Raw genomic sequence first — 25,886 nt, 5'->3', positions numbered from 1 at the left:
GCGGGGGGCCACCAGGTGTCGTTCCAGGCATCTGGGTTTGGGCCCATGATGAGTACTTCTGTTTTGTTGGTGTTTAGTTGTAGGCAGCTGTTTTTCATCCATTTGGCGACGGCTTCCACGCCTTCTCAAAAGTTGTGTCTGGAGGTGTTGGGGTCGTTGGATAGGGAGAGGATGAGTTGGGTGTTATCTGCGTATGACACAATGTTGAGTCCATAGGTTCTGACAATGGGGGTGAGCGGAGCTATGTAGACGTTGAAGAGGGTAGGGCTGAGGGAGGACCCCTGGGGGAATCCGCAGGTGGTTGGTGTAGGGTCTGAGAGGCAAGGGGGGAGTCTGACCCACTGCATCCTGCTGGAGAGGAAGGAACGGATCCAGTCGAGGGCCTTGTCCTGGATCCCTGCGTCGTGGAGTCTGCGTATTAGGGTGCGGTGAGAGACTGTGTTGAAGGCCGCTGAGAGGTCAAGATGGATGAAGTCTACTGTTTCTCCTTTGTCCAGTAGGGTGCAGATGTCGTCTGTTGCGGCAAGGAGGTCGGTTTCCGTACTGTGTTTTTTTCTGAAACCGGATTGGGAGGAGTCGAGGATGTTGTGCTCTTCGATGAATGTGGCGAGTTGGCTGTTGACGGCTTTCTCGATGACTTTTGCTGGGAATGGGAGCAGGGAGATGGGTCTGTAGATTTTTAGGTCAGTGGGGTCCGCCGAGGGTTTCTTCAGGAGGGGGTTGACCTCAGCGTGTTTCCAAGTGTCGGGGAACGAGGCAGTCGCCAGGGAGCGGTCGATGGTGTGGCGGAGCATGGCTGCGATGGTGTCGGCGGCTCTGTTGAAGATGTTGTGGGGGAAGGGGTCCTTGGGGGCCCTGGAGTAGATTGACTTCATTGTCTTCAGTGTGTCTTCGGTGGTGAGGGCTGTCCAATTGTCAATCGATGGCTTCAGGGCGTCGGGGGTGGTTGGTGAGGGTTCAGTGTGTTGGTTGTCTTCGTCGAAGTTGTCGTAGATGCTCTTGATTTTGTGGTGGAAAATGGTGCTGAGTTTGTCGCAGAGGTCTTGTGAGGGAGGGATGTCAGTAGACTTACTGGTGGTTTGCGTAAACTCCTTGATAATGTTGAAGAGTTCTTTGCTGTTGTGTGCGTGTGTGGAGATTCTGTCTTCAATCGCTTTTTTCCTCATTATTCTGATGAGTTGGTGGTGGGTGTTGGTGGCAGCTCTGAAGTTGTTGTGGGCTTCTGTGGATTTGGTGTGCCTCCAGGCCTTTTCAAGGCGGCGGCAAGTGCGTCTGGACTCTCGAAGTTCGGTGGTAAACCATCTGGCTTTCTTGGCGTGGGTGTTGTTGTTTTTCTTGAGGGGGCTATGGTGTTGGCGCTGTCAGAGATCCATCTATGCAGGGTTCAGGCTGCGGTGTTGGGGTCGTCGTTTTCCATGATGGTTGGGGTGGAGTTGCTGAGAGAAGAGGTGAGCTGGTCGTCAGTGATTCTGGTGCAGTTTCTTCATGGGAGCAGGTGCTGGTGTCTGTGGATGGTGGCTGTTCTGAAGGTCAAGTGGACGCATCGATGGTCAGTCCATGGGAGTTTGGTGGTGTGGCTGAAGGTGATGGAGATTTCTGTTGTGAAGAGGGGGTCGAGGGTGTGTCCTGCTGAGTGCATGGGTTCGGTCACGATCTGGCAGAGTCCAATGTTGTGGAGGTTGTCCAGGAGGGATGTGGTGTTGGGGTCCAGTTGGTTGTCGAGGTGGAACTTGAGGTCTCCCTGCAGGGTGTAGTTGGTGGATGCGATGACATGCGGGGAGATGATGTCCGTGACGGAGTTCGCGAAAGGTCTGCAGAGTCCAGGGGGTCGGTAGATGAGGGTTCCTCGGAGGGTGGTGGTAGGGATGGCCAGTATCTTGAAGTGAAGGTGTTCCATCAGGTCTGTGGGCTCGTTGGGGAGTGTGCTCAGGCAGAGGGTGGATTTGTGGACGGTGGCGATTCCTCCTCCCGGGCGGGTGGGGCGGTCCTTCCTGGAGATCTTGTATCCATGGGGAATGGCGATGGCGATGTCCGGTCCAGAGGTGGTGTTGGTCCAGGTTTCGGTGAAGAACGCTACGTCCGGGGTGGTGCTGTTGAGGAGTTCCCAGATTTCGGTGGCGTGTTTGTGGAGTTATCTGACATTGAGGAGGATGCATTGCAGGGTCTTCGGTTCTGTCCTGTTCTTGTGGGCGGGTTGTGCTGGGTCCGTGTTCTTGGCGGTGCTGTAGGTGTGCCGGCAGCTGTGACAACTGAAGGGTCCGTGGGTGTCGGCGGGTGACGCTAGCTTGCAGTTGTTGTTGCGGCCTGGGTTGAGTGCCTGGAGTGCTGCTGTGTCATAGCGTTGGCGGTCTGGAGGTCCAGGGTTCCTGGCTCTAGTCGGGTCGTGGACGGGGGCAGATGGGCTTACCTTTGGCGTGCCTTCGGCGCACCAGAGGCACGGCCTTGCAGCGTCCACCATTAAGTAGGGGATGAGGAGGGCTGGACAGCTGGGAGGCGGGAGCAGGGAGGGGATCTGGAATGGGCCGGTCGTGCAGAGGGGGAGGGGCTGCGGGGGCAGCAGCGGCAAGGAAAGAACAGGCGGGAAAGGGCCAGAAAAAAAGAGGAAAGCGTGGAATAGGGCAGAAAAAGTGCAAGAAAAGTGGAAGAAAGACACAGAAGGCGAGTGAAAGCGGGAGATTGAAATGAGGGAAAAACGAGTGAAAATGGAGGAAAGACACAGAAGGAAAGTGAAAGGGGGAGATGGAAATGAGGGAAAAACAGGTGAAAACGGAGGAAAAACACAGAAGGAGAGTGAAAGGGGGATATTGAAATGAGGGAAAAGAGAGTGAAAACAGAGAGAAAAAGCAGAGCGAGAGAAAGGAGACAGAGGTCCACTGGACCACCATCTGGGCTTTGCCCCACAGAACTGTCCCAAAGGGTAACCACATTTTCCTGCAAGGTACCCATGGCTCACCTTTGTATAACATGCATGAGCAGCAAGGCCTCACTTTTGGAAAAGTGGAAGTTGTATGGGTGTCACAATTTAAACAAAATGACAATCAAAATATAGAAAAGCCCAAACCAAGTTTAGTTAAAGAGTGATACCCTATACTATTCAGAAGCAAAGGCAATCCAAATTGTATAAGAGGCACCAGGAGTGGTTATTCAGCAAAATCTGTCTGAAGGAAATAAACTGTGTGGTAAGTCACGTGTTTGAAACACAAACAAGATTAATCGTTAGTAAGAGTCACCTTAAATTGTTGAACCTGTGTTCAAATAGGTAGTGGCACTCGGCAGGCAGCAGACACAAGGTATCATGTTGAATCTTTTGCAGAAACCATCAGTCTGGACATGACTGGATTGAAATGTGGAAGTTCATGGAAATTTGAATCAGGGTGTAAAAGGCAAACTATTTTCTGTAGCCAGTGCAGGGGCTCAACCTTCTTCTGAGGTTTCAGGTCTTCTGGTTGCCGAAGATGTTTCGAACTTGATGCAACATTCTAAAGTATTTAAAGTTGTCAAGATCTGCCTCACTGGTACTGGCCAACATTCCTCACAGTAGCCAAGGCCATACCACATTGTGGGGACTGGTAGGCTCTTTCCAACACCCTGAGCTCAGCAGGCTCGAAGCTGAAAACCTCCAAGAGCTTCAAAAGTCCAACTTTGTTGGGAAAAGACCCTTTGGGTGAGAGCTTCTTCAGGTCTTAAGAACCCTCTCTCTCTTTACAAATTCCCAGGTACCTGATACAGGTAACACCTACACCTCAGTGCCATCATTACTGTGGTGCAGTTGAATATACGTGGTTGAACTCTGTCCTTCTGCATAAATGGAACAAACAGAAAAAAAGTAGCTAGCAGTGTTTAGGGTAAATGCAGAACTTCTTGGGGTCCTTCTCTTCTCTTGAACGTTTGTTAAGTTTGATGTGTTTTTCTTGGGAAAGTTCAAGGTTGACTTAGTCCTGCATGAAATGGAGGAGAGCTTGCTTAGCTTGGGAACCCTGAGTCCACTTAAGATGTGAATGTATTTATATTAGTCACCATTCAGCACTTTATACACCCATCTTTCCAGGTTCGTAGGGGTAAAATATTATAATATTTATTTGGAATGTTAAAGGAACTAGTAATAGTTTTCAATGTATTTTAAACCTATTGTAATATTATTTTATTAATGTAATTGATTTTAGATTGTTTTTAATGTCTGTCTTACTCTGTGCACTTTATATGCAGTTGAAATTCTGTGAAATAAAGATAATTGACTGACTGATTGACTTAAAGCATTTAGATTTTAAAATTAAGGAGGTACTTTAGACACTGGTGAATGGTTTGCAAGTATACCAGGTTGGCGGAGGCCAGTGGATGCTCAGCCAGTGTAAACTTGACACCTCCTTGACTGTAATTTGAGAAGGAAATCATGTATGTGCCAGGGTGGGATCACCACCAATTTACAGCAGTGCTCATGCTCTACTAAACTCTAAATAAGGCCCTAGGACCTTTCGCTAAGACGTAAGATAGAGCTGTAAATGTCACCCAGCCCAAAGTGGAGTGTAAAAGTAGGGATTTTAAATTTTGCCAATAAATCTCCATTAGAAAATCTTTGCAAATGTCTAATTACAATACTCATACAGAAAGGTATTGCTGAATAAGGATGGAATTCCAACAGCTGACATCAGCTCAAAAATAGTGTTAGGAACAGCTACATGCCAAACGTTGAGGATAGACTGGTGCGATTTGACATCCATCCATCTTTCTCACTGTTAGATCTGGGGGTCTCTAGTTGGCAGGGTAGGTACCACTGTCCAAGTAGGCACCCATGCTTCTAGTCAGGGAAAGGGGGATACACTGTTAAGATAACCCCTGCTCACCCTCTAGGTAGCTTGGCCTGAGCAGTCTAGGCTATCAAAGGCAATGTGTAAAGTATTTGTACCAACACTCACAGTAACACAGTGAAAACACCACGGATTTACTCCACACCAGTTTTAGAAAAATAAGGTATCTTTACTAAAAACTTCACAAGACCAAATACTACAGAAAAACCAACATACAATTAAAAAGGTTACTTTAAAGATAGTTCAAGAGTTTGTAGAAAGTACTCCAGGATGTTAAAATCAGTGTCCTGCACAATGCGACTCTCAATGCACAAAATGCGACACTCTCGTGCCCAACAGTACCTGTAGTTGTGATAAGGTTCCCAAAAGCTATAACAAGGAAGATGGCAAAGGCGATGCAAAACTCCTGAGACCTTGGGGAGGCTTTGCAGCAGCCCTGCTTCACGCAGCAGAGGTGGATGCGCCGGCTCCGATCTGTATGGGGAGACTTTGGCTTTCGTTGAGTAGGTTTCTTAGGGGGAAGCTTCACGCACAGGTACGATGCGACGATCTTCGGTGCGGCGCGATGCGCGGCGCGGCATTGACCTCTGGCGCCGCAACCCTCGATGCCTCGCACTCTCGGTTCTGCGACTCGCAAACGAATGATGCGTTGGGTACCAGTTACTCTTTTTCATGCTTCTGCTTCCCAGCTCCCAAACACAGCAAAACGACCTCCTGAGGCCCCAAGACTGGGCAAGCACTCCAAGGCAGGTCAGAACTCTCTCAGCAGAGTTCCAGGGGAGCTGGTGGTGAAGTCCTTTTGTTCCTGGGACTTCTTAACAGGGAGCCAGCTCTTCTCAGGCCCTTGGAGATCAGAATCAAAAGAAGGGGACACAGCAAAGTCCTTCCCCTCTCCTTGGCAGCAAAGCAAAACAGCAAGCAGGCAGTCTTCTCCTCTTCAGTTCTTTTCAGCTTTCTCCGTGGCAGAGGTTCCTTCCTAGTTCCAAAGTGATCTAAAGTTTAGGTGTCTGGGGTCCTCTTCTTATACCCCTCCAAGTCTTTGTCTCTCTTTGTTTCAGTGGGGGGATTCCCCTGCTCAAACCGGTTCCTGGGTGTGCTCTGCCCTGGAGCACCTGGTTCCTTTCAGAGTGAGGGGCAGGGTCGTTAGACGCTCAGCAGGAGGTGGAGCCTTCTTTGTGCTGGCAGAGGCAGAGTCCTCAGCCTCGCCAGCAGGGGGTGGAGCCGGCATTGTGCTGGCAGAGGCAGCCCTACTCAAACCCAGGGGCTACTCCTCCCACCCATCTAGCACAGATCTCCCTATTCACCCTGCTGCTGACTCATCCAGACTCCTGGAGCCACCTAGCCCATCACATGACACCAGTCAGCCAACCAGCAGACAGGCACACAGGAAGGTTAAACATGAGAATAGCTACTTTCTAAAAAGTGCTATTCTCACACAGTGAATTTAAAAACCATCTTGCTAAAAAGATGTATAATTAAATTCTGAACACAAAGATACCAAACTCGGATTTTCTATCTTGCCTTTAGGGGAAGATAGGCATGTAAACAGCCTCCCACATTCTGTCCTATGGGCAAGATAGCCTCTCAGCAGTGAAAAACGAAAATGGCTGTAATTCACTACCAGGGCATGTTACACACCTTAGTACATGCCCTACCTTTCAGATACACTGCACCCAGCCCAGGGGGGTACCTAGGGCCACCATAGGGATGCCTGACATGTACAGGAAGGGAAGGATAAGGCCTGGTCAGTGGTTGCACTGGCCAGGTCGACATGGCAGTCCTGGACTGCACATAGGCACTGCAAGCAGGCCTAAGACATCATTTTAGGGCTACTCCTGTGGGTGGCACAATCAGTGCTGCAGCCCACTAGTAGCATTTGAATCACCAGCCCTGGCACACTCTACTAGGGGCTAATAGGTGAAACAAATATTCCAATCATGGATAACCAATCAATATAACAATTTACCTAGGGAGCACTTGCACTTTGACACTGACCAGCAGTGGCAAAGTGCCCAAAGCATCTAAGCCATCAAAAACGGAATCCAGCATAGCATCAAAAATACAGGCGGTAGAGGCAAAAAGTCTGGGGTAACCACGCCAAAAGAGGCCAGGTCTAACACGTGTCCCCTCCAGCTGAAAGTGGGGAAAACTACCCACCCTCTTGGGAGTTCTCATCGCTAAGGCGGAAAAACCTGGACAGACCATCAGCGTTGGCGTGTTCTGTACCGGGACGGTGTTCCACCGTAAAGTCCATCCCCTGTAGGGAAATGGACCACTTCAACAGCTTAGGATTCTCACCCCTCATCTGCATCAACCATCTAAGGGGCCTGTGGTCCGTCTGAACCCGGAAGTGAGTCCCAAACAAGTAGGGTCTCAGCTTCTTCAGAGCCCAGACCACAGCAAAAGCTTCCCTCTCAATCGCACTCCACCTCTGTTCCCTGGGAAGTAGCCTCCTGCTAAGGAAAGCTACAGGTTGGTCCAAGTCCTCATCATTTAGTTGTGAGAGCACTGCTCCCACTCTATGCTCAGAAGCGTCTGTCTGCACTATGAATTCCTTGGAGAAGTCAGGCGCCTTGAGTACAGGTGCTGTACACATGGCCTTCTTCAGGGCATCAAAAGCTTCTTGGCAGGCACTGGTCCAAATCAATTTCTTGGGTAACTTCTTGGAAGTTAGTTCTGTCAAGGGAGCAACAATGGTGCCATACCCCTTGACAAAACGGCGATAGTACCCGGTGAGTACTAAGAAGGCTCTCACCGCTGTCTGGGTCTTGGGGGGTTCCCAAGCCCGGATGGTATCTATCTTGGCTTGTAGGGGCGCCACCTGGCCGCTTCCTACCTGGTGTCCCAAATACACCACCGAACCCTGCCCTATTTGGCACTTACTGGCCTTGATAGTAAGGCTTGCACTGTGCAGGGCCTTCAACACTGCGCAGAGGTGTTGCAAGTGTTCTTCCCAAGTGGAGCTGAACACAGCAATGTCATCCAGATATGCGGCGCTGAATTGCTCCAGTCCGGACAGTACCTGGATGACCAGTCTCTGGAATGTGGCAGGGGTGTTCTTCAACCCAAAGGGCATGACACGGAACTGGAAGTGCCCCTCTGGCGTTGAAAACGCAGACCTCTCCTTGGCCCCATCAGTTAAGGCAATCTGCCAGTACCCAGAAGTTAAATCAAACGTACTGAGGTATTTGGCAGCTCCCAACCGATCCACAAGCTCATCAGCTCTGGGGATGGGGTGTGCGTCAGTCTTCGTGACCGCATTGAGCCCACGGTAATCCACACCAAACCTAAGTTCTGGAGTGGCACCTGGCGCAGCAGCTTTTGGTACAAGTACCACTGAGCTAGCCCAGGGGCTACTAGAGGGCTCAATCACCCCTAGTTCCAACATCTTAGAAACCTCCTTCTTGATGCTGGCCCTGACCTTGTCAGCCACCCGGTAAAACTTTTGTTTCACAGGCATGCTATCTCCCGTGTCCACATCATGGACACACCAGTTGGTGATACCGGGGGTCAGGGAGAACAGAGATGCAAACTGACCCAACACATGGCGACAGTCCCTCTGCTGTTCTGGGGTCAGGGTGGGCGAGAAGACCACTCCATCCACTGACCCATCTTGCTCCTTCGCTTCCAGGAGGTCAGGAAGAGGATCGCTATCCTCCTCCATCCCTGCATCTGTAGCAAGTAGCATGGTTATTTCAGACCTCTCAAAATGGGGTTTGAGGCGGTTCACATTTAGGACCCTCATGGGGTTCCTGGGAGACCGCAAGTTGACCAGGTAGGTCACTTAACTCTTGCGCTCCACCACCTCATATGGCCCAGTCCACTTGTCTTGGAGCGCGCAAAGCTCCACTGGTGCCATCACCCACACCATCTGCCCAGGTTGAAATTCCACTAGAGTGGTATGCTGGTCATACCATCTATTCATCTCATCCTGGTTGGCTTCCTGGTTCGCATGAGCGAGGGCCCGGAAGCGCTGTGTCTGGTTGTGGATGGCCAGCACATAGCTGAACACATCCTGGGGGGTTTTCCCAGGGGATTTCTCCCAACCCTCCTTCACCGGACTGAGAGGTCCTCTAACAGGGTGCCCGTACAAAAGCTAAAAGGGACTGAACCCTAGAGACTTTTGTGGTACCTCCCTGTAGGCAAATAATAGGCATGGCAAAAAGACGTCCCACTTCCGTCTCATGGGCTCTGTCAGCCCCATGATCATGCCTTTCAGGGTCCGGTTGAACCTTTCAACCAACCCATTTCCTTGAGGGTGGTAAGGAGTGGTGAACTTATAAGTTACCCCACACTCCTCCCACAGAGACTTCATGTACCTGGAGATGAAGTTGGTACCCCGGTCAGATACCACCTCTCTGGGGAAACCCACACGGGAAAAGATCCCCATCAACGCACGGCCCACCACCGGGGCTGTGGTTGTCCTGAGAGGGATAGCCTCCGGGTACCGGGTGGCATGATCCACCAGGACCAGGATGAACCTGTTGCCCAAGGCTGTCCTGGGGTCCAGTGGCCCCACAATATCTATCCCCACCCGCTCGAAAGGGGTGCTCACTACAGGAAAAGGCTGGAGAGGGCCTTTGCACTTCCCTCCAGCCTTGCCACTTGCCTGGCAAGTCTGGCATGATCTACAAAAGGAAGCGACGTCCGTCTTCATCCCGGACTAGTAAAAGTGGGTGGCAAGCCTTTGTCGGGTCTTGTTCTGCCCGAGATGTCCTGCAAGAGGCACGTCGTGAGCCAGACCCAGTAGGAAGTCTCTGAACCCTGCGGGTACCACCAGGGTACGTGATCCACTGGGCTCAGCAAACCTAGGCTCACTGTACAACAAGTCATTCTCCCAGTAGAGAAAGAAGTTCTTTGGATCAGCACCTGCTGCCTGGTCTGCAGCCTGGTGCCGCAGACCTTCAAGAGTAGGGCATGCCTTCTGCGTTCGGCAGAACTCCTCACTGGAGGGACCACCCTCTTGCTGCCAATGGGTCAGCTCAGGTATGTCTCCCAGCTCAGCTACCTGTTCCCCTGTAGGCCCCAGGGCATCCCCCGCAGGGTCTGCTCCTTCCTGGACCGTGGGAACAGCGGGGGTGGACGCACCACGCCCCTTGCCCTTCCTCTTTCTGGCAGGGACCTGGGCCACTGTTTCAGGCTCCGGGTCTGCTTCACAACCCTGTCTGGCTGCCATGGACCGAGTGGTCACACAGACCCACTCAGGCAAACCCAACATCTCCAAATGAGCCTGGCGTTCCACCTCCTTCCATGGGGAACTCTCCAGGTCATTACCTAGCAGACAGTCTACTGGAATGGATTGACTCACAACAACTCTGAGAGGACCTGAGACCCCCCCCCCACACAAAGGGAACATGTGCTACCTTGCAAAGGCTCACAGAGTTGTCAGCTGACACTACAGGGTGAAGTACATCTGGAATGATCAGCTCCTCGGGGACCCACTGACACCTGACCGTAGTCACACTGGCTCCAGTGTCCCTGAGAGCCTCCACCCTCTTCCCATTGATGGTCACCCACTGCCTGTACTTCTTAGTGTTATCAGGGACAGGGGTTTCCTGGACCATCTCTGTGTCTCCTAAAGAGACAAGGGCCATAACTGCTAATCCCTCCATATCACTAGAAATTAAATCCCCACCAAAAGCTACACTAGCTATACCCGGTGTTGGAGCACCAGAGGGTGCCTGGGATTTCTTGGGACACACAGGGGATTTGTGACCCAATTCCTGACAGTGATAACACTTAATGGGACCCCTGTTATCCGACCTGCCCTTAGGGGGCCAGGTTGGTTTGGGTTTTGACTTGGGGGGCTGGGACTGGTTACCCTGGGAACTATTTTGGGGCCCTTGTGAGAACTCCTTTTGGTTACCCTTGTCCCCCCCACTCTTCTGCTGGGGACCCTGCCCACCTTTGGCTGTGGTACCCACAATTCCTCTGTGGACCCTGGTACTGGTCCAGCGGTCCGCCTCCTTAGCAAGCTCAATGGGGTCCGTCAGCTTGCTATCTAAAAGATGCTGGCGCAGCTCTGGAACACATAGACTACTCAAGTGCTCCCAACTAATTAAATGTAACAACCCCTTATAATCAGTTACTTTGCTGCCCTTCATCCAACCTTCCAGTGCCCGCGAGTACAGATTCACACACTCCATCCAAGTCTCAGACTCTTTCTTCTTGGAATTCCTAAACTGCAGTCTATACTGTTCTGGAGTAAGTCCATACCTGAGACATAGGGCCTCCTTCATATTGGGATAGGTCATGGTACCTGCTAATTCTAAGGGCTCTAGAGCACTCCTCCCAGAAGCCTCAAAATGTTTCCACAGGCCCGCCCCCCAATGCTGTTCAGGCACACCATTCATTCTCAACGCAATTTCATACGAGGTAAACCAGGCATAGATATCCTCACTCCTGTTATAATTCTGTACTAAATCCTTGGGGATATATACTTTACCCCCCTGCACTGGCTGTGCGCTGCCACCATTGGAACCGGACTCCGCCTGCTTGGCCTTGATGTCCAGTTCTCTCATGCTCACTTCATGAGCCAGAAGCAATTTCTTCTCCTCCACCGCCTTTTCTACTTCCAATTGCTTAATTTTCATTTTCATTATTTCTAATTCATGGTTTCTCACCCTTTGATTCTCCGCCAACTCCTCTGGAGTGAGCCCCCTACTGGAATGGGAGCTGCCAGCCCTTGAGACTGGTCCGACCACGGGCAGATCTTGGGGAACAAAACTATTCTCTTCATCTGCATCAACTTCCTCTTGGGCCTCCCACCAGGCCTTCAAGACTCTTTGTAGCACATCCTTTCTAGATCTGCTTTTCACAGGGCAACCAAGGTCATTGCAGAATTGCTTGAGCTCTTCAACTTTGTACGAATACAGATCCTCAATGGAAAACTCCAATTGTTGCCACTTGAGACATGATGCTTTTGAAGAGTTACTCAAAAATAGAATCAAAAATACAGTATGTGGTTGCGTATTGGTCTGCACTTAAACTAGTGATGTACACCAATTACTGTGGGTCAATTACAAATACAAGTTCAATCCTCACCGCTGACCACCAATATTAGATCTGGGGGTCTCTAGTTGGCAGGGTAGGTACCACTGACCAAGTAGGGACCCTTGCTTCTAGTCAGGGAAAGGGGGATACACTGTTAAGATAACCCCTGCTCACCCTCTAGGTAGCTTTGCCTGAGCAGTCTAGGCTATCAAAGGCAATGTGTAAAGTATTTGTACCAACACTCACAGTAACACAGTGAAAACACCACAGATTTACTCCACACCAGTTTTAGAAAAATAAGGTATCTTTACTAAAAACTTCACAAGACCAAATGCTACAGAAAAACCAACATACAATTAAAAAGGTTACTTTAAAGATAGTTCAAGAGTTTGTAGAAAGTACTCCAGGATGTTAAAATCAGTGTCCTGCACAATGCGACTCTCAATGCACAAAATGCGACACTCTCGTGCCCAACAGTACCTGTAGTTGCGATAAGGTTCCCAAAAGCTATAACAAGGAAGATGGCAAAGGCGATGCAATACTCCTGAGACCTTGGGGAGGCTTTGCAGCAGCCCTGCTTCACGCAGCAGAGGTGGATGCGCCGGCTCCGATCTGTATGGGGAGACTTTGGCTTTCGTTGAGTAGGTTTCTTAGGGGGAAGCTTCACGCACAGGTACGATGCGACGATCTTCGGTGCGGCGCGATGCGCGGCGCGGCATTGACCTCTGGCGCCGCAACCCTCGATGCCTCGCACTCTCGGTTCTGCGACTCGCAAACGGATGATGCGTTGGGTACCAGTTACTCTTTTTCATGCTTCTGCTTCCCAGCTCCCAAACACAGCAAAACGACCTCCTGAGGCCCCAAGACTGGGCAAGCACTCCAAGGCAGGTCAGAACTCTCTCAGCAGAGTTCCAGGGGAGCTGGTGGTGAAGTCCTTTTGTTCCTGGGACTTCTTAACAGGGAGCCAGCTCTTCTCAGGCCCTTGGAGATCAGAATCAAAAGAAGGGGACACAGCAAAGTCCTTCCCCTCTCCTTGGCAGCAAAGCAAAACAGCAAGCAGGCAGTCTTCTCCTCTTCAGTTCTTTTCAGCTTTCTCCTTGGCAGAGGTTCCTTCCTAGTTCCAAAGTGATCTAAAGTTTAGGTGTCTGGGGCCCTCTTCTTATACCCCTCCAAGTCTTTGTCTCTCTTTGTTCCAGTGGGGGGATTCCCCTGCTCAAACCGGTTCCTGGGTGTGCTCTGCCCTGGAGCACCTGGTTCCTTTCAGAGTGAGGGGCAGGGTCGTTAGACGCTCAGCAGGAGGTGGAGCCTTCTTTGTGCCAGCAGAGGCAGAGTCCTCAGCCTGGCCAGCAGGGGATGGAGCCGGCATTGTGCTGGCAGAGGCAGCCCTACTCAAACCCAGGGGCTACTCCTCCCACCCATCTAGCGCAGATCTCCCTATTCACCCTGCTGCTGACTCATCCAGACTCCTGGAGCCACCTAGCCCATCACATGACACCAGTCAGCCAACCAGCACACAGGCACACAGGAAGGTTAAACAGGAGAATAGCTACTTTCTAAAAAGTGCTATTCTCACACAGTGAATTTAAAAACCATCTTGCTAAAAAGATGTATAATTAAATTCTGAACACAAAGATACAAAACTCGGATTTTCTATCTTGCCTTTAGGGGAAGATAGGCATGTAAACAGCCGCCCCCATTCTGTCCTATGGGCAAGATAGCCTCTCAGCAGTGAAAAACGAAAATGGCTGTAATTCACTACCAGGGCATGTTACACACCTTAGTACATGCCCTACCTTTCAGATACACTGCACCCAGCGCAGGGGGGTACATAGGGCCACCATAGGGATGCCTGACATGTACAGAAAGGGAAGGATAAGGTCTGGTCAGTGGTTGCACTGGCCAGGTCGACATGGCAGTCCTGGACTGCACAGAGGCACTGCAAGCAGGCCTAATACATCATTTTAGGGCTACTCCTGTGGGTGGCACAATCAGTGCTGCAGCCCACTAGTAGCATTTGAATCACCAGCCCTGGCACACTCAGTGCACTTTACTAGGGGCTAACAGGTGAAACAAATATAACAATCATGGATAACCAATCAATATAACAATTTACCTAGGGAGCACCTGCACTTTGACACTGATCAGCAGTGGCAAAGTGCCCAAAGCATCTAAACCTGCAAAAACGAAATCAAGCACAGCGTAAAAAAATACAGGAGGTAGAGGCAAAAAGTCAGGGGTAACAACGCCAAAAGATTCCAGGTATAACACTCACAGATAAACCTAATTGTGTGTCATTTCTAAAGACAACTTGTTTTCTTTGTCCACATTATAACTGATACATTAGCGACCAGGTCCATTGCCTTTGCGTGATTTGTTATCTTCAGTGCTAGCCTTTTCGAATAGCAAAATCGTTTAGGAGAGTCCATTTAAAAATAGGTTGTCTAAGGGAAGAAAAGTTGAAATTTTAAAAACAACACACCTCTCTGGGCTTGTACAGCAGGCGTTAGAGACAATCCAGTCAAAATACATAGCGAGTATCCAGAATTCAGACGTGCGAAGAAAGCAAAAGCAAGAGGCAAACAAGAACGAAAGGACAATTCCTGCCATGCCCCTCAAGCTTAAACATGAAAGTTGTTCCCTTTCCCCAGCTGAGCCTTCCCTATGCAGGTTGGGAAATCTGATAAATCCACCTTTGTTGCTGTGGTAAGTTCCACTTTTGCACCATCCTAGTAAATCTAATGTCTCTTTTCTAAGTTTAACTCCAATCACAAACCAATTCATTTGGAATACCATCCCATACCCATGATATCTGCCTTTGAGGAGAATAATCTCAGTGGGTCCACAGATACATCCTCTAAGGCAACTTTCACCACATTGGCAATCCAGCTTTTGTGGTGAACCTTTCTTGTGGCCTCAACTCTCTTCTCACACACAGCGATCTAGAGGAAGAACCATTAAATAACAAACGCCCAGTCCCACAGCACTACAGAGGTTAGAAATTGCACTTATCATTGCTTTCTGTAGGAGTCTTGGCCATTCACTGATAGGCACATTTAAAGGGGCAACACTCTTAGTATGTCCCAGTTTCATCATATCAACCGGTGTTGTTTAGTTCCTACAAATCTATATAGTATCTGCGCATTTAGACAACATAAACTAAGGGATTGGTGTCCAGACTGATTCCAGACACCCCCAAAGGAAATGTTAGTCTACAGACCAGCTAGCTCACAGTGCCACTATAAACCCTCAACCTAACCAAGGAGTAATTAGTTTCTGGCAACTATCTAACATGACAACCCTGACCCCTCAAAGATCGTGGAAACAGTACAAGTCTTTTCGCTCAGTCATTCGTGCTCACTTTGTCTCAGAGAAATACACAGAATAAACGGTGGGGACGTTTTCAATACGTATTTATTGAACCAGCATCATTCTAGTATAAAATACTTGTGCTGCAATAACCATTAGACAGAAACAGATATATACGATTACAAGCACCAACAGAGTAAATAAAAGGTAGTATTCTACCACGGTGCTAAAACGGTGAATATATGCAGGCATATAGATACATGGCAGTATTCAAGAGTACGATGCAAACCCTAACTAGATGTGCCTAAGTGTAACTAGCATGTATGAAGGTGTATAGCCAAGAATCCCCCTAGGATAGAGCCAACCCCATTACCAGAAGTGAGAGAACGAACAACCCAGTCTTGGTCTCAAGTTGGACACCCGGCAAGGGATGTCAGACCACTGCTTGCTGGAGTGTCTGCGTTCAGGGACTTTAGCATCTCGTGTCAGCGTGTCATTATGAAAGCTTCTCCTCTGGTTTGCCCAGTGAAGAGGTGATAATTGTATACACAAAAGGTACCCTTAGGGGTTCTACCTAGATGTGTCATTGTACTGTGGGCATGTCGGCCAAGGATGATGATAGTGGTGACCCTTGTACAGATTTATTATGCAGAAGATGGTAATCCTGCTGTGTTACTAAGAATCCTCAATCATAATAAATGAGGATAGTTTTCATAGAAACCCACATGACATTTATTCGGCACGTAACTAGGTAAAAGTTCAGCGCCAGAACCGTTATTTAGAGCTAGGTATGACAAATGTAGATAAAAGGTTGTGCAACTACCTAGCCCTATATCGGGGTACATTGGGGTTCATAACACCGGCAAGGGATCACCTACTCCTTCTGAAGCTCATTCTAGAAACAGTCCAGACCATTCTGGTGCAGTTAATTCCAGGAAAACCACACTTTTCAAATCTAAGACATTACTCTCAATGACAGATTAGAGGGCCAAGTTACTTTCACCCAGTATGTGTGATCCTTGTTCTCCAATGGAACAGTCGTAGGCCAATAACATGGACTCAAAACTAGGATTAGTCATCAGAGTCAAATGGTTTCGTTGTCAGCACATTCAAGTAGAGCCAACACTACATTATCACAATACCGGGAGAAATGCATAAACCTGTGTTGCACTGGGCCTGGTGTGAGTGCCCCTAAGATACAGAGAATGGACACTCCAGGGTTTCTACCCTTGCAGTCTTCAAATGTATCCCTGGAGTGCCTTGGTCTCTAATGCTGCAATTATATGAAAACCCTTGCCTGTTTGACTGCAAACTCCCTTTGGCTCCTTGATGACTCCAGTACTACTTGAGGCATCCTGCAGATAGGCTTAAACTACTTTGACCTTGCTCATTGTGCCCTTTGCCTGGGGCCTTCTCCTCACCATCACTGGACAAATTGTACTCCTCTTCTTCCAAGTCATGACACCCTAGCACAGCTTCTTCCAGAGTCTGAGACGTGTTAGTAGACCAAGTACCTGGTAAAGTATATCTCTGTGAAGGTGGAGGCTGGGCCTACTTCTCAAAATCCACCTAAACACAAGTTACTGGCTGAAGCTCGGTAGTATTAATCATACATTGGCAAACTGTGGGAAGTTATAGGCAGCCAAAGAATTATTTACATTCAAAATCCAAACATCTGTCAGATCTAGATCTCTGACTAGCGAGGATATAGTCTAGCTGTTCTAGCTGGACTGTTGCTCATCCGAGGATACCAAAACCGATTTGCATATTGTTGGTCCATGTCAGTAGTGGCACAGATGAGATAATACAATGGGACTGTGCATGTTCATTGTAACTACTAGTCTTCAAACAATTTTTAAGGATTTCCTTTTATCACTTTTTTGCTGCCTGAGTATCCTTAAGTGGGTCTTGTAGCCAAGGTAAGTGTCCTGAACTTGCAGTACCTACGACTCAAGCTGCATCCCACCGATGAGGCCAAGAAGGTCTGAGGTTACTTGAGTTCCTAGTCAGAGGGGATATGTCATGAAAGTGCAGACTGGACTTTCCCTCTTGGGGCGAGGATAAGACTGATTTGCATGTGGTGTTTGATCCCTGTCTGCAGCCATTGCTGTTGCATTCTGCAGATTCAGATTTTTATCTCCTGCAGAAATAAATAGGTAACTAGAAAACTGAGTGCTTTATTAGTGTTGTAAAAATTCACGCCTCATGTCCACTTAGTATTTAGCCCCTCTGTAGTGGAAATCGTATTGAAGATGGATAAAGCAGTTTGGCGTCAATGCCTATTCAATCCATAGTTGCTTCTTGGCGAAACTACTTCCACTGTGTGAGGGAAATCTTCTGCCTTCACACCCATTCAATGCATGCTTTCCTTGTATGGTCATTCCAAAATTGACCTCCGCACAGTAATGAAATTTATCACATTTCTCTGGACCTAAGACAAGGCGCATGTATACGGTTCCAAATCACTCCATGTACACTGAACAACATATATTTAGTCCTGGAGTTTCGTTTTATAAATATTCTTTAGGGGTCGCCTGGAACAGTGCATGCACTGCATGTACTTACTGCATGCACTCACACTTGCGAGAGATATTGAATACAAGGGGCTTATAGCCCGCCCATTGCTTACCATTCATTGGCTTTATTGTCATTCTTATTTGCTGCCTTTTAATTGGTCAGTGTGTGCTGGCTTCACTTCTGCTTCTTTTGGCTGGAGCATGGACCAAGTACTGATTGCTGTCCTTCCGCTGATCGTGCTTTGATTGTGGTACTACTTTTATTTTTTCTTCCTCCCTTTCTGCCCTGTTGAACCTCTTGCCATTTGTAATTATGTTTTACTATGCCACGCCAACTTCAAAGCTGTCCTTTTCTCCTTTGTAATGGATGTTATTGTGACAAAAGATGTTTTCTGATTTTATTGTGACAATAAAATGTATTTTCACTAAGACATGGGCATGGGCACAGCTGCTTTCTTTATGCGCAAGGATTTTTTGACAAGTGTAATTTTTTTCACTTTTTCATGCATGGGGAGATTAACTGATTTGCTCAGAATCACAAGGGTGTTGTGGTGAGACCTAAAAAGCATTGGCAAAGCCAATAGTTCTCGTTGTTGAGACTATTTGCTCTGCCATTGCCTTTTGTTCATGCTGTACAGCATGGGCATTGCCCACTTTGTCAATTATGTGTTGCCTTGCTGTATGGCGACATGGCTGTTTTGCAGCATGGCTAAAAATAATAATAAAAAAGGATTATAATGCATTCAGCGCTAATGTACTTTTTTAATTAAAAAAAGGACATAAGACTTGGCAGTATCATAGCACTTTTTAAAATTAGTTTAGCAACACTGCAAAGCATCCACACTGCTGTACAGCCTTACTACAAAACATTATCAAAGCCAATAGTTCTAATAGGTGAGACCTAATGGCTTTGTCAATGCTTGTTATAGAGTATGATAGTGCAATAGTATATAGGTCTTAATCACATATTTTGTAATTAATGAAGCTTGAATGTTAGTTCACACAACTCTAGTTGTGTCACGGCATATGATACAGTCTCTGTGTACATATTTCATACTTTCTGAGTGTAATGTATTTTATAGCTAGCTGCATTTCCCTCACATCTCAATAATATTGTGTTTGTGCTTGATTCCTTAGGAAATTCCTCCACATCACCTCTGCGTAAGTAATTACTTAGTTAGCTGTAATTGTGGTCTTATTTCGTTCACTAAACTCATAACTTCTTAGATGTGAATCTGATTTTAATGCCCCAATTGCATACTGGTAATTCTGATATCCCTTAAGTTCCACTCTTTCTCGTCACAGTCTTTACCATGAAATGGCAACCTTCCCATCAACATCTGTGCATAAGAGTAGCGCTGTGAGGACAACGATCCAAGTGCCTCCAAACGATAACTCATTCACAGCTGAACAACGGGTAAACATATGGGTGGTTTAGTGGTGATTTCGTTAGTTACTTAGTACTTCACCGCTCAGTTGTTTCCTCAGACCAGGTGGGTGACAAGATCATGCCTTGTTTGTCAGTCATCAGGCTTCTGTCAGCAGGGTCCTTCACCTACTATTGGGATGTGGTCTTGGTGTTGTGGGTGGAAAGAACGTTTCTCTGCAATCTCAACGCTCTCTCACTTGCTGAAAGGTAAGGACAAGACATGGAGTGCGTTCCAGTTACTCTTCTCTGCTATGTTCCCTTTTTTTTCAAAGTCCCCTTAACTTGGAGCGTCAAACCTCTTCTTTTGAAAGTTCCTTTGTTTGGATCCTCCATTGCCTCCTTTCTTTGAGGCCAACCTAATTTCTTCTCTAGATCACTAAAGTTCTCCTGCAGGTGCATTTTGCCTGCACCTTTCCTTTGTGATGGATAGATGTCAAAAGTCCATCCTCAATCTTTGTTTCCGATTCTTTTCTACCTCTTTCCTTGGGTGCTCTCCTGTATTAAAAGAACCAAACAGTGCCATGACTTGCAGAGCCTCACAAACAAGGGATCAGAATAGATGGCAGTATGTGGTTTGTGCCTCAGGTCCGTGACACTACCAAATGAGCTTTTTGGACAGCTGGAGTGAGAGAGGCACTGGTTGTACCAGTGACTGCAGTGAACTTAGGAGCTGCCACAGATATAGGTTAGGTAAATGGAGTTGAGGATGCACAGGAGACCTGACTGTAGCAAGCTCAGAATCAATGAGAGGTACATGGACACTGCCGGTTCTCGGGAAGAGTAAGGTTTCGGCGCTGCCCCAGGTTTATGTGACTTTGTAAATCTGGTGCAGCGTCGAAATCCATGGGTGTTGCATGGGAACACCCACTGCAATGCCCATGGAATGCCTCTTTAACACAGAGTAAGGCATGCAGCGCTTTGAACTGCCATATCTTACTCCATATCTATGAGGCTATGCAAAGCCACGTACAGTGGCTTTGCGTCACCTCATAGATATGATTGTAGGCCTGAACCACTGGAACATATAAAAAAGTGATGCTACAGTGGTGCAGACCTCTTGTAAAAAACCCTCTACGTTTACAGTCTCACTCTATCTCACTAATTCACACATAACTCACTCATTCGACTCTGATCCACCCTGTATCAATCATTCTGAATTACTCAGTCTCACTGTGCCTCACACACAGTAACACTCACTGTCATTTTCCCTCACTCACTCAAATTTATTCTCACACATACTCATACTTACTGTCACTCATTCTCACTCCCTCTGACTTACTCCTTTACTAACTCTCTCTCATTTTAACTCACACACACAGTCAAACAGACATGCTCAAAGTGCTGGAATGGCACAGGCACCTTCATGCACCTGTGTCAGCAATCAATGTCATAACTGCCTCAGTTTGTTGCTGGACCTTAAATGGGTCTGCATTTTATTTTCATTGTACCAAGAGTGAATTATTACTCACTCTTGATACAATAAAAATGGACCACAAAACAGGGGGGGGGGGTGTAGTGTAGCTGTGGAGCCCATAAAGGAGAGCTTCTACTGATCCAAGGACACCACTCCATCCACTCAACCATACATCCTTTCACGTATCTACCCCCTTTCAATCATCCATCCATCCATACTATTCCTCCACCCTTTTGCTCCATCTATCCATCCTTTCACTTCATCCATCCATCATTCTCCCTTTGGCTCATCCATCTATCCACCCTTTCACTCAGCCACCCATCCTTACACCAATCCATCCCCCCATCATCCCATCCATCCATCCACTCATACATCCCTCCATTTACCCTTTCACCCAGCCATGCATCCTTTGAGTCATCCATCCATATATTCATCATCCATCAATTTACTCTTTCACTCATGTATCCATCCTTTCATCCTGACATCCATCTACCCTGCCTTTCACTCATCCATCCATTGTTTACTCATCCATCTTTACATACATCCTTTCACTCATACATCCATATTTTCACTTAATCCATTCACCCACTCATCTATCCTTTTATACTTCTACTCATCCATGTAGACTCACCTTCCCTAAACATGTGCAAAGGCTAAACGCCATATGTCATAAATGACAGAAATAATCAACCAGTAGCTGCTGAATGTCACCTGAGAAACAGGTAAGTGCCACAACAAACAATGGGGGGTGGGGGGTGAGGGCATTTTGACTGCCATTTTGTCCCTCTTTTTTGTATAAATTGTAAAAAGTTCTTCCAAACAGTTGAAGCTAGCTTTAGCCAGCCCTAAAACACCATTTTGTCTGAACATTGTTCATACAGATTCTGATAGTATTAAACAAGCAAATAAAGGACTGAGTAAAAATAAATATCTACGGCTTTCTAGGTGGAAATTGTCCAATTCTGTCTTCAGTGATGTTCTTTCCATAACAGGTTACAAGAGCAGAGTATACTTCCAAATGGTGACCTTATTACTACGGTTACAGATAAAAGAATATGCCACTTTGATTGAGAATTATACATTAGAAAAAGAAGCACTTTAAGTATATTAACAATAGGCTGTCCAGTTTTAGGTTTAAACCTATAATAACTGATAAAACCCCACCGGCAGGGAAATAGCCCTCCCCAGTGTAAATATATAAACACTGGGAAAAAAAACCTGCACAACCACAAAAGATATGCCATTCAAAGAAAGGAAAAGGAGAGTGAAAGAGTCATTTTTTTCCCCTGAATGGGCCAATATAATGTAACTTTGTTATATAAGGTATCAATAAGAAAGACTGGGCTAACATTATTCTGCTTGAGTTTTGTTGTTTAGGCATGTCACGAAAACATTGTTTCTTCTTCCTCTTTTCAGTTTTGTGGTCTTTGGTATAAAGATACAGGGGTTAGAAGCATATTTTAGGTGTTGTTTATTTATTTTATAAACTGTAGAGAATCAGGAAATATCTAAATCATATTTGATTTTTTTGGCTACTTTTGAGTCTTTCACTGATAGAATGAATGAATGAAATAATAAAACTTTATTCAGTTATTTACAACCATAAAAGTATACACTTAGCAGCATAACATTCCATAGATAAGCAAGTAAGGATCATACAATATACAATACATTTCTTAACCCTATAATTCACAACCATAAAAATGCAAGATAAAAAAATCATCTTGAAATTAAAAAAACAACTATTCCATTATTGAGTCATACTGACCTTCTAGTATGTCTCACAAATTGCTTCTATCCATTAATAACCCATTCTCCCTGAATCTAAAAAGATCTAAATTTCATCGGTGCTCTTTAAATTTAAGAAACTCTTTCACTTTGTTTATATATTTCCCAATAGCACAGGCTATATCTAGGTTCTTCATTTCCACTAAAAGGTTTACAGCTTGCAACCTATTTTTAATTTCATATTTTTAAAAATTCGGGCCTAAAATCTCTCTTCGTATATCTAAAATCTTAAAACAGTCTAATAAAATATGTAAAATATCACAGGTAGTGCCTAAAGTGCAGGTGCATTTTCCATTGCTATTTATCATTAAGATTTTTACCCCATTGTTCACATGACAGGGATTTAGCCCAATTCTCAATCTTAACACTTCGCGTCTTAACAGGCAACTAGGTAACCTGTCGATATAGGGGTAATGTAAATCATTTTTCCATGCTAAGGCCATAAAAGCAACTGAACTTTTCCGTAAGAGGTATTCTTGATCATGGGTTCGGGACGCTTCTATTCCCAATGTCCTAAGTTCTTTCTTGTCTATCTTTAGGTCTAAGTACTGAGAGCACAACTTTAGCTTTAAAACACCATATGCTTGAATAATTGAAGCTCTGGTCTCTCTTTCCCAGGACAACTCACGATTGGCAATTTCATTTTTACACCACTGTGAGATTTTTTGATCCTCACCTGATCCTTACCGCTGCCAGAAACGCAATAAAGCCATGCAAGCGGTTATACTCCATGAGGTGATTCCCAATTCTCATCTTACTGCTTGTATCATGGACGATCTAGGCAGCGAGAGCAAACGTTTAAGGATATTTCCCTCTTCTTTGTCCCATCCCTTTTTTCCACTTAAATAGAGTACCTCTGCACCATACAAAAATTGTGGGGGGACCATTGCTAAATAGGCTTTTAATACCGGTCTATCAGACATTTCTCCATATACACTATTAAATCTTTTTAGCCCCTTTACAGAGGCCGATGCCCTTATTTTTAATGCATCAAGATGGGTATACCACTGCAGACTACTCGTGAACCACATTCCCAGATATCTATATTCTGTTACTTTTTCCAACATTTACCTGCCCAGATACCAGGAAAACTTTGTTTTTCTTCTTCCAAAACATAGGATTTTGGTCTTCTCCATGTTTACCACCAATTTTTTAGTTTGGCAGTATTCTGTAAACATGTTTAATTTCCTTTGTAGCCCAATCTCCGTCTGGTCCATGATTACCAGATCATCTGCATATAATAAACAGGAGATATGATTTCCTCCTAATTTCAGGCTAGCCCCTATGACCTCTCTGAGTTTTCGGGGCAGATCAGCTATAAACAGGGAAAAAAGCAAGGGGGCAAATACGCACCCCTGTCTCAACCCATTACCGATCTGGAGCCTCCGGGACAATCCTCCGTTCTCATCCAAGATTATCTGGGCCCAGTTTTCTGTATGCAGGGCTTGTATCAAGGCCAATAAGTCTCCTTGGATATTATACCCTAGTAAGATTTCCCACAGCTGCTTCCTGTCCACCAGATCAAATGCTGCGCGGAAGTCCACAAAGCAGCAGAACAAATTGCCCCTCTGCTCGATCGACTTCCGCGCAATGGACCAAAGGGCAAAACAGTGATCAATCGTCGAATGTCCCTGTTTAAATCCACCCTGTTCTGGGGGCACTATCTGATTTTCATCTGTCCATTCTTTAAGTAATCCCAGGATTACTTTAGCAAATACTTTTTCTCCTATGTCCGGGAGGTTTATTAAACTGTAGTTTTTAGGAGAATTTACATCACCTTTTTTATGTATAGGTCTTACAATGGCCCCTTTCCAACTATCTGGCATAGCCCCTGTTTTAAGAATCCCCCTGGTACATATTCGAAAAAAACTCGGACCACCACTCCAGGTTTGTTTTTATAATAACAGCCGGCAAGTTATCTGGGCCGGCGGCTCGAGTTAGGTTTAACCTGTATATTATCTTTCTAATATGGCTTGGCGAGAAATGCTCTTTTACTTCTTCCCTTACACCTGGCCATACAATGGTATTTATTTCCTCCACCCTTGGCCACTTCCCGTAGATTTCTTCCAAATAATCCACCCACTTATCCTCCGGCACCGAGCAAACTTTACCAGTGCTCTCTTGTACTAATTTCCAGAAGCCTCTCACATTTTTTTCTTCAATTACCTCTAATAGCCTCACCCAGCATCTGTCCTTATAGGTTCTTTTTTTATCTCTAATGGTTGTTTTATAATTTGACCTTAATTTCTGAAGATTAAGTAGCAGTTCATCGTCATGTCTACCTCTTAGGCTTCTTTCCTTTTGCCTAATGCTGGCTTTTGCTTTACGACAATCCTCATCAAACCATGGCTTGTTATTGGTAAGTAGTTTTTCCTTACTTGCTAACCCAGTTTTAGCACCTTTAATTTTTATTCTAAGGCATTCTACCAATTGTCTTATCATACCTTCGTACCAGGTAATATGCTCCTCAGGTGGTACATTTACAAATGTATATGTATGTGTCAACTGGACTGTGCTTAGTTTTTTAATATGTTGTTCTGTAATGCGTGTTGTAAGTCGCTTTGGATATTCTACCTGGACTTGGATGGCTCTTTGTCTCTGAGGGGCTCTTTTTGCATACAATGTCATCAGCAATGGGTAATGATCACTACCTTCAACCCTTGCTACTTCAAAGTGTTTTATTAGATCAAAACTCCAAGCCTGTATAAACACATAATCTATCGGACACATTTGTTGCCCCACTGTGAAGGTGCGCCCAGCAGGCCGATCTATATCCATTCTTCCATTTACACACACCAGCCCAATAGTGCCCAACAATTGCCCCAGCGCCACATCTTGAGGTGAAATGTTGCAGCTAGGAAACTTAGCAGTCTCTATATTAAAAGCTCTTAACAAATCTCTACACCATGAATCAGTCTTTAAGGGATTTAGTCTGTGTTTAAAATCCCCCAATATCAAAAGCACATCTCTCGGGTAAGAATCACATAAGGCCTCCAAGTCCTTTTTTAAGCATTCCAGGTCCACCTTATAACCTTTTCCCTTCCCCTTCTGGATATACACATTGACAATACATATGCATTCATAACCTGAATTTTTTTTCCAAAGTCCACACTCTGCTACCTAACGGCCACTTACATTTAGGTCCGAGGGGTTCTATTTTCCTAGCTATCTTTGTTGAAACTAGCGTCAGCTGACCACCTGACGGTCTACCAAATATATTATTTCTTGCTGGTTTTACATGGTGGCTAAAACCTTCTGTAACTAGGGTTTCATCGCACAGCCAGGTCTCCTGTAAACACGCGATGTCAGTGTTCTTTAGTAAGTTTTTAAAACTTTCCTGGAGCATTATTCTTTTATAGCCATTAACATTCCAAGTTAGTATAGATAGGCTGTACGATGACCCTAGCTCCTAATCAATATCGCTCAGGTACCCATTTTCTTCGCAATCCATATATACAAGCTCTCTATATCTATTCCCAACCAGCACGTCATCATTGACCCACCCTGGAACCTTAGGGGCTATTGTAATTTCAAGATCTTCCTTCTTACCCCATCCGGCGTTGATCATTCTAATTTGCCGGTCACCCAGCCCAGCATGGTTTCTGAGAAAAGAATTCCCCTGGTTATCTGTCGTT

At 46.2% G+C, this 25,886-nt stretch overlaps 1 protein-coding gene across 1 annotated transcript in view; it reads left to right on the top strand.

Annotated features, from left to right (window-relative positions):
* The window catches only part of LOC146866278 (uncharacterized), a 215,626-nt gene that overhangs the window by 141,662 nt on the left and 48,078 nt on the right, over nucleotides 1-25,886 (top strand). Inside the window, exon 4 of the mRNA XM_085640814.1 lies at nucleotides 18,758-18,781. Within this exon, the coding sequence (XP_085496940.1) occupies nucleotides 18,758-18,781 (24 nt within the window). The remainder of the gene's footprint in view (nucleotides 1-18,757; nucleotides 18,782-25,886) is intronic.

Source organism: Triturus cristatus, chromosome 2_1 (genome assembly GCF_964204655.1).
Source record: "Triturus cristatus chromosome 2_1, aTriCri1.1, whole genome shotgun sequence".
Lineage (NCBI taxonomy): Eukaryota > Metazoa > Chordata > Amphibia > Caudata > Salamandridae > Triturus > Triturus cristatus.
Note: the sequence above shows the minus strand (reverse complement) of the source record. Positions and strands in the feature narration are given on the sequence as shown.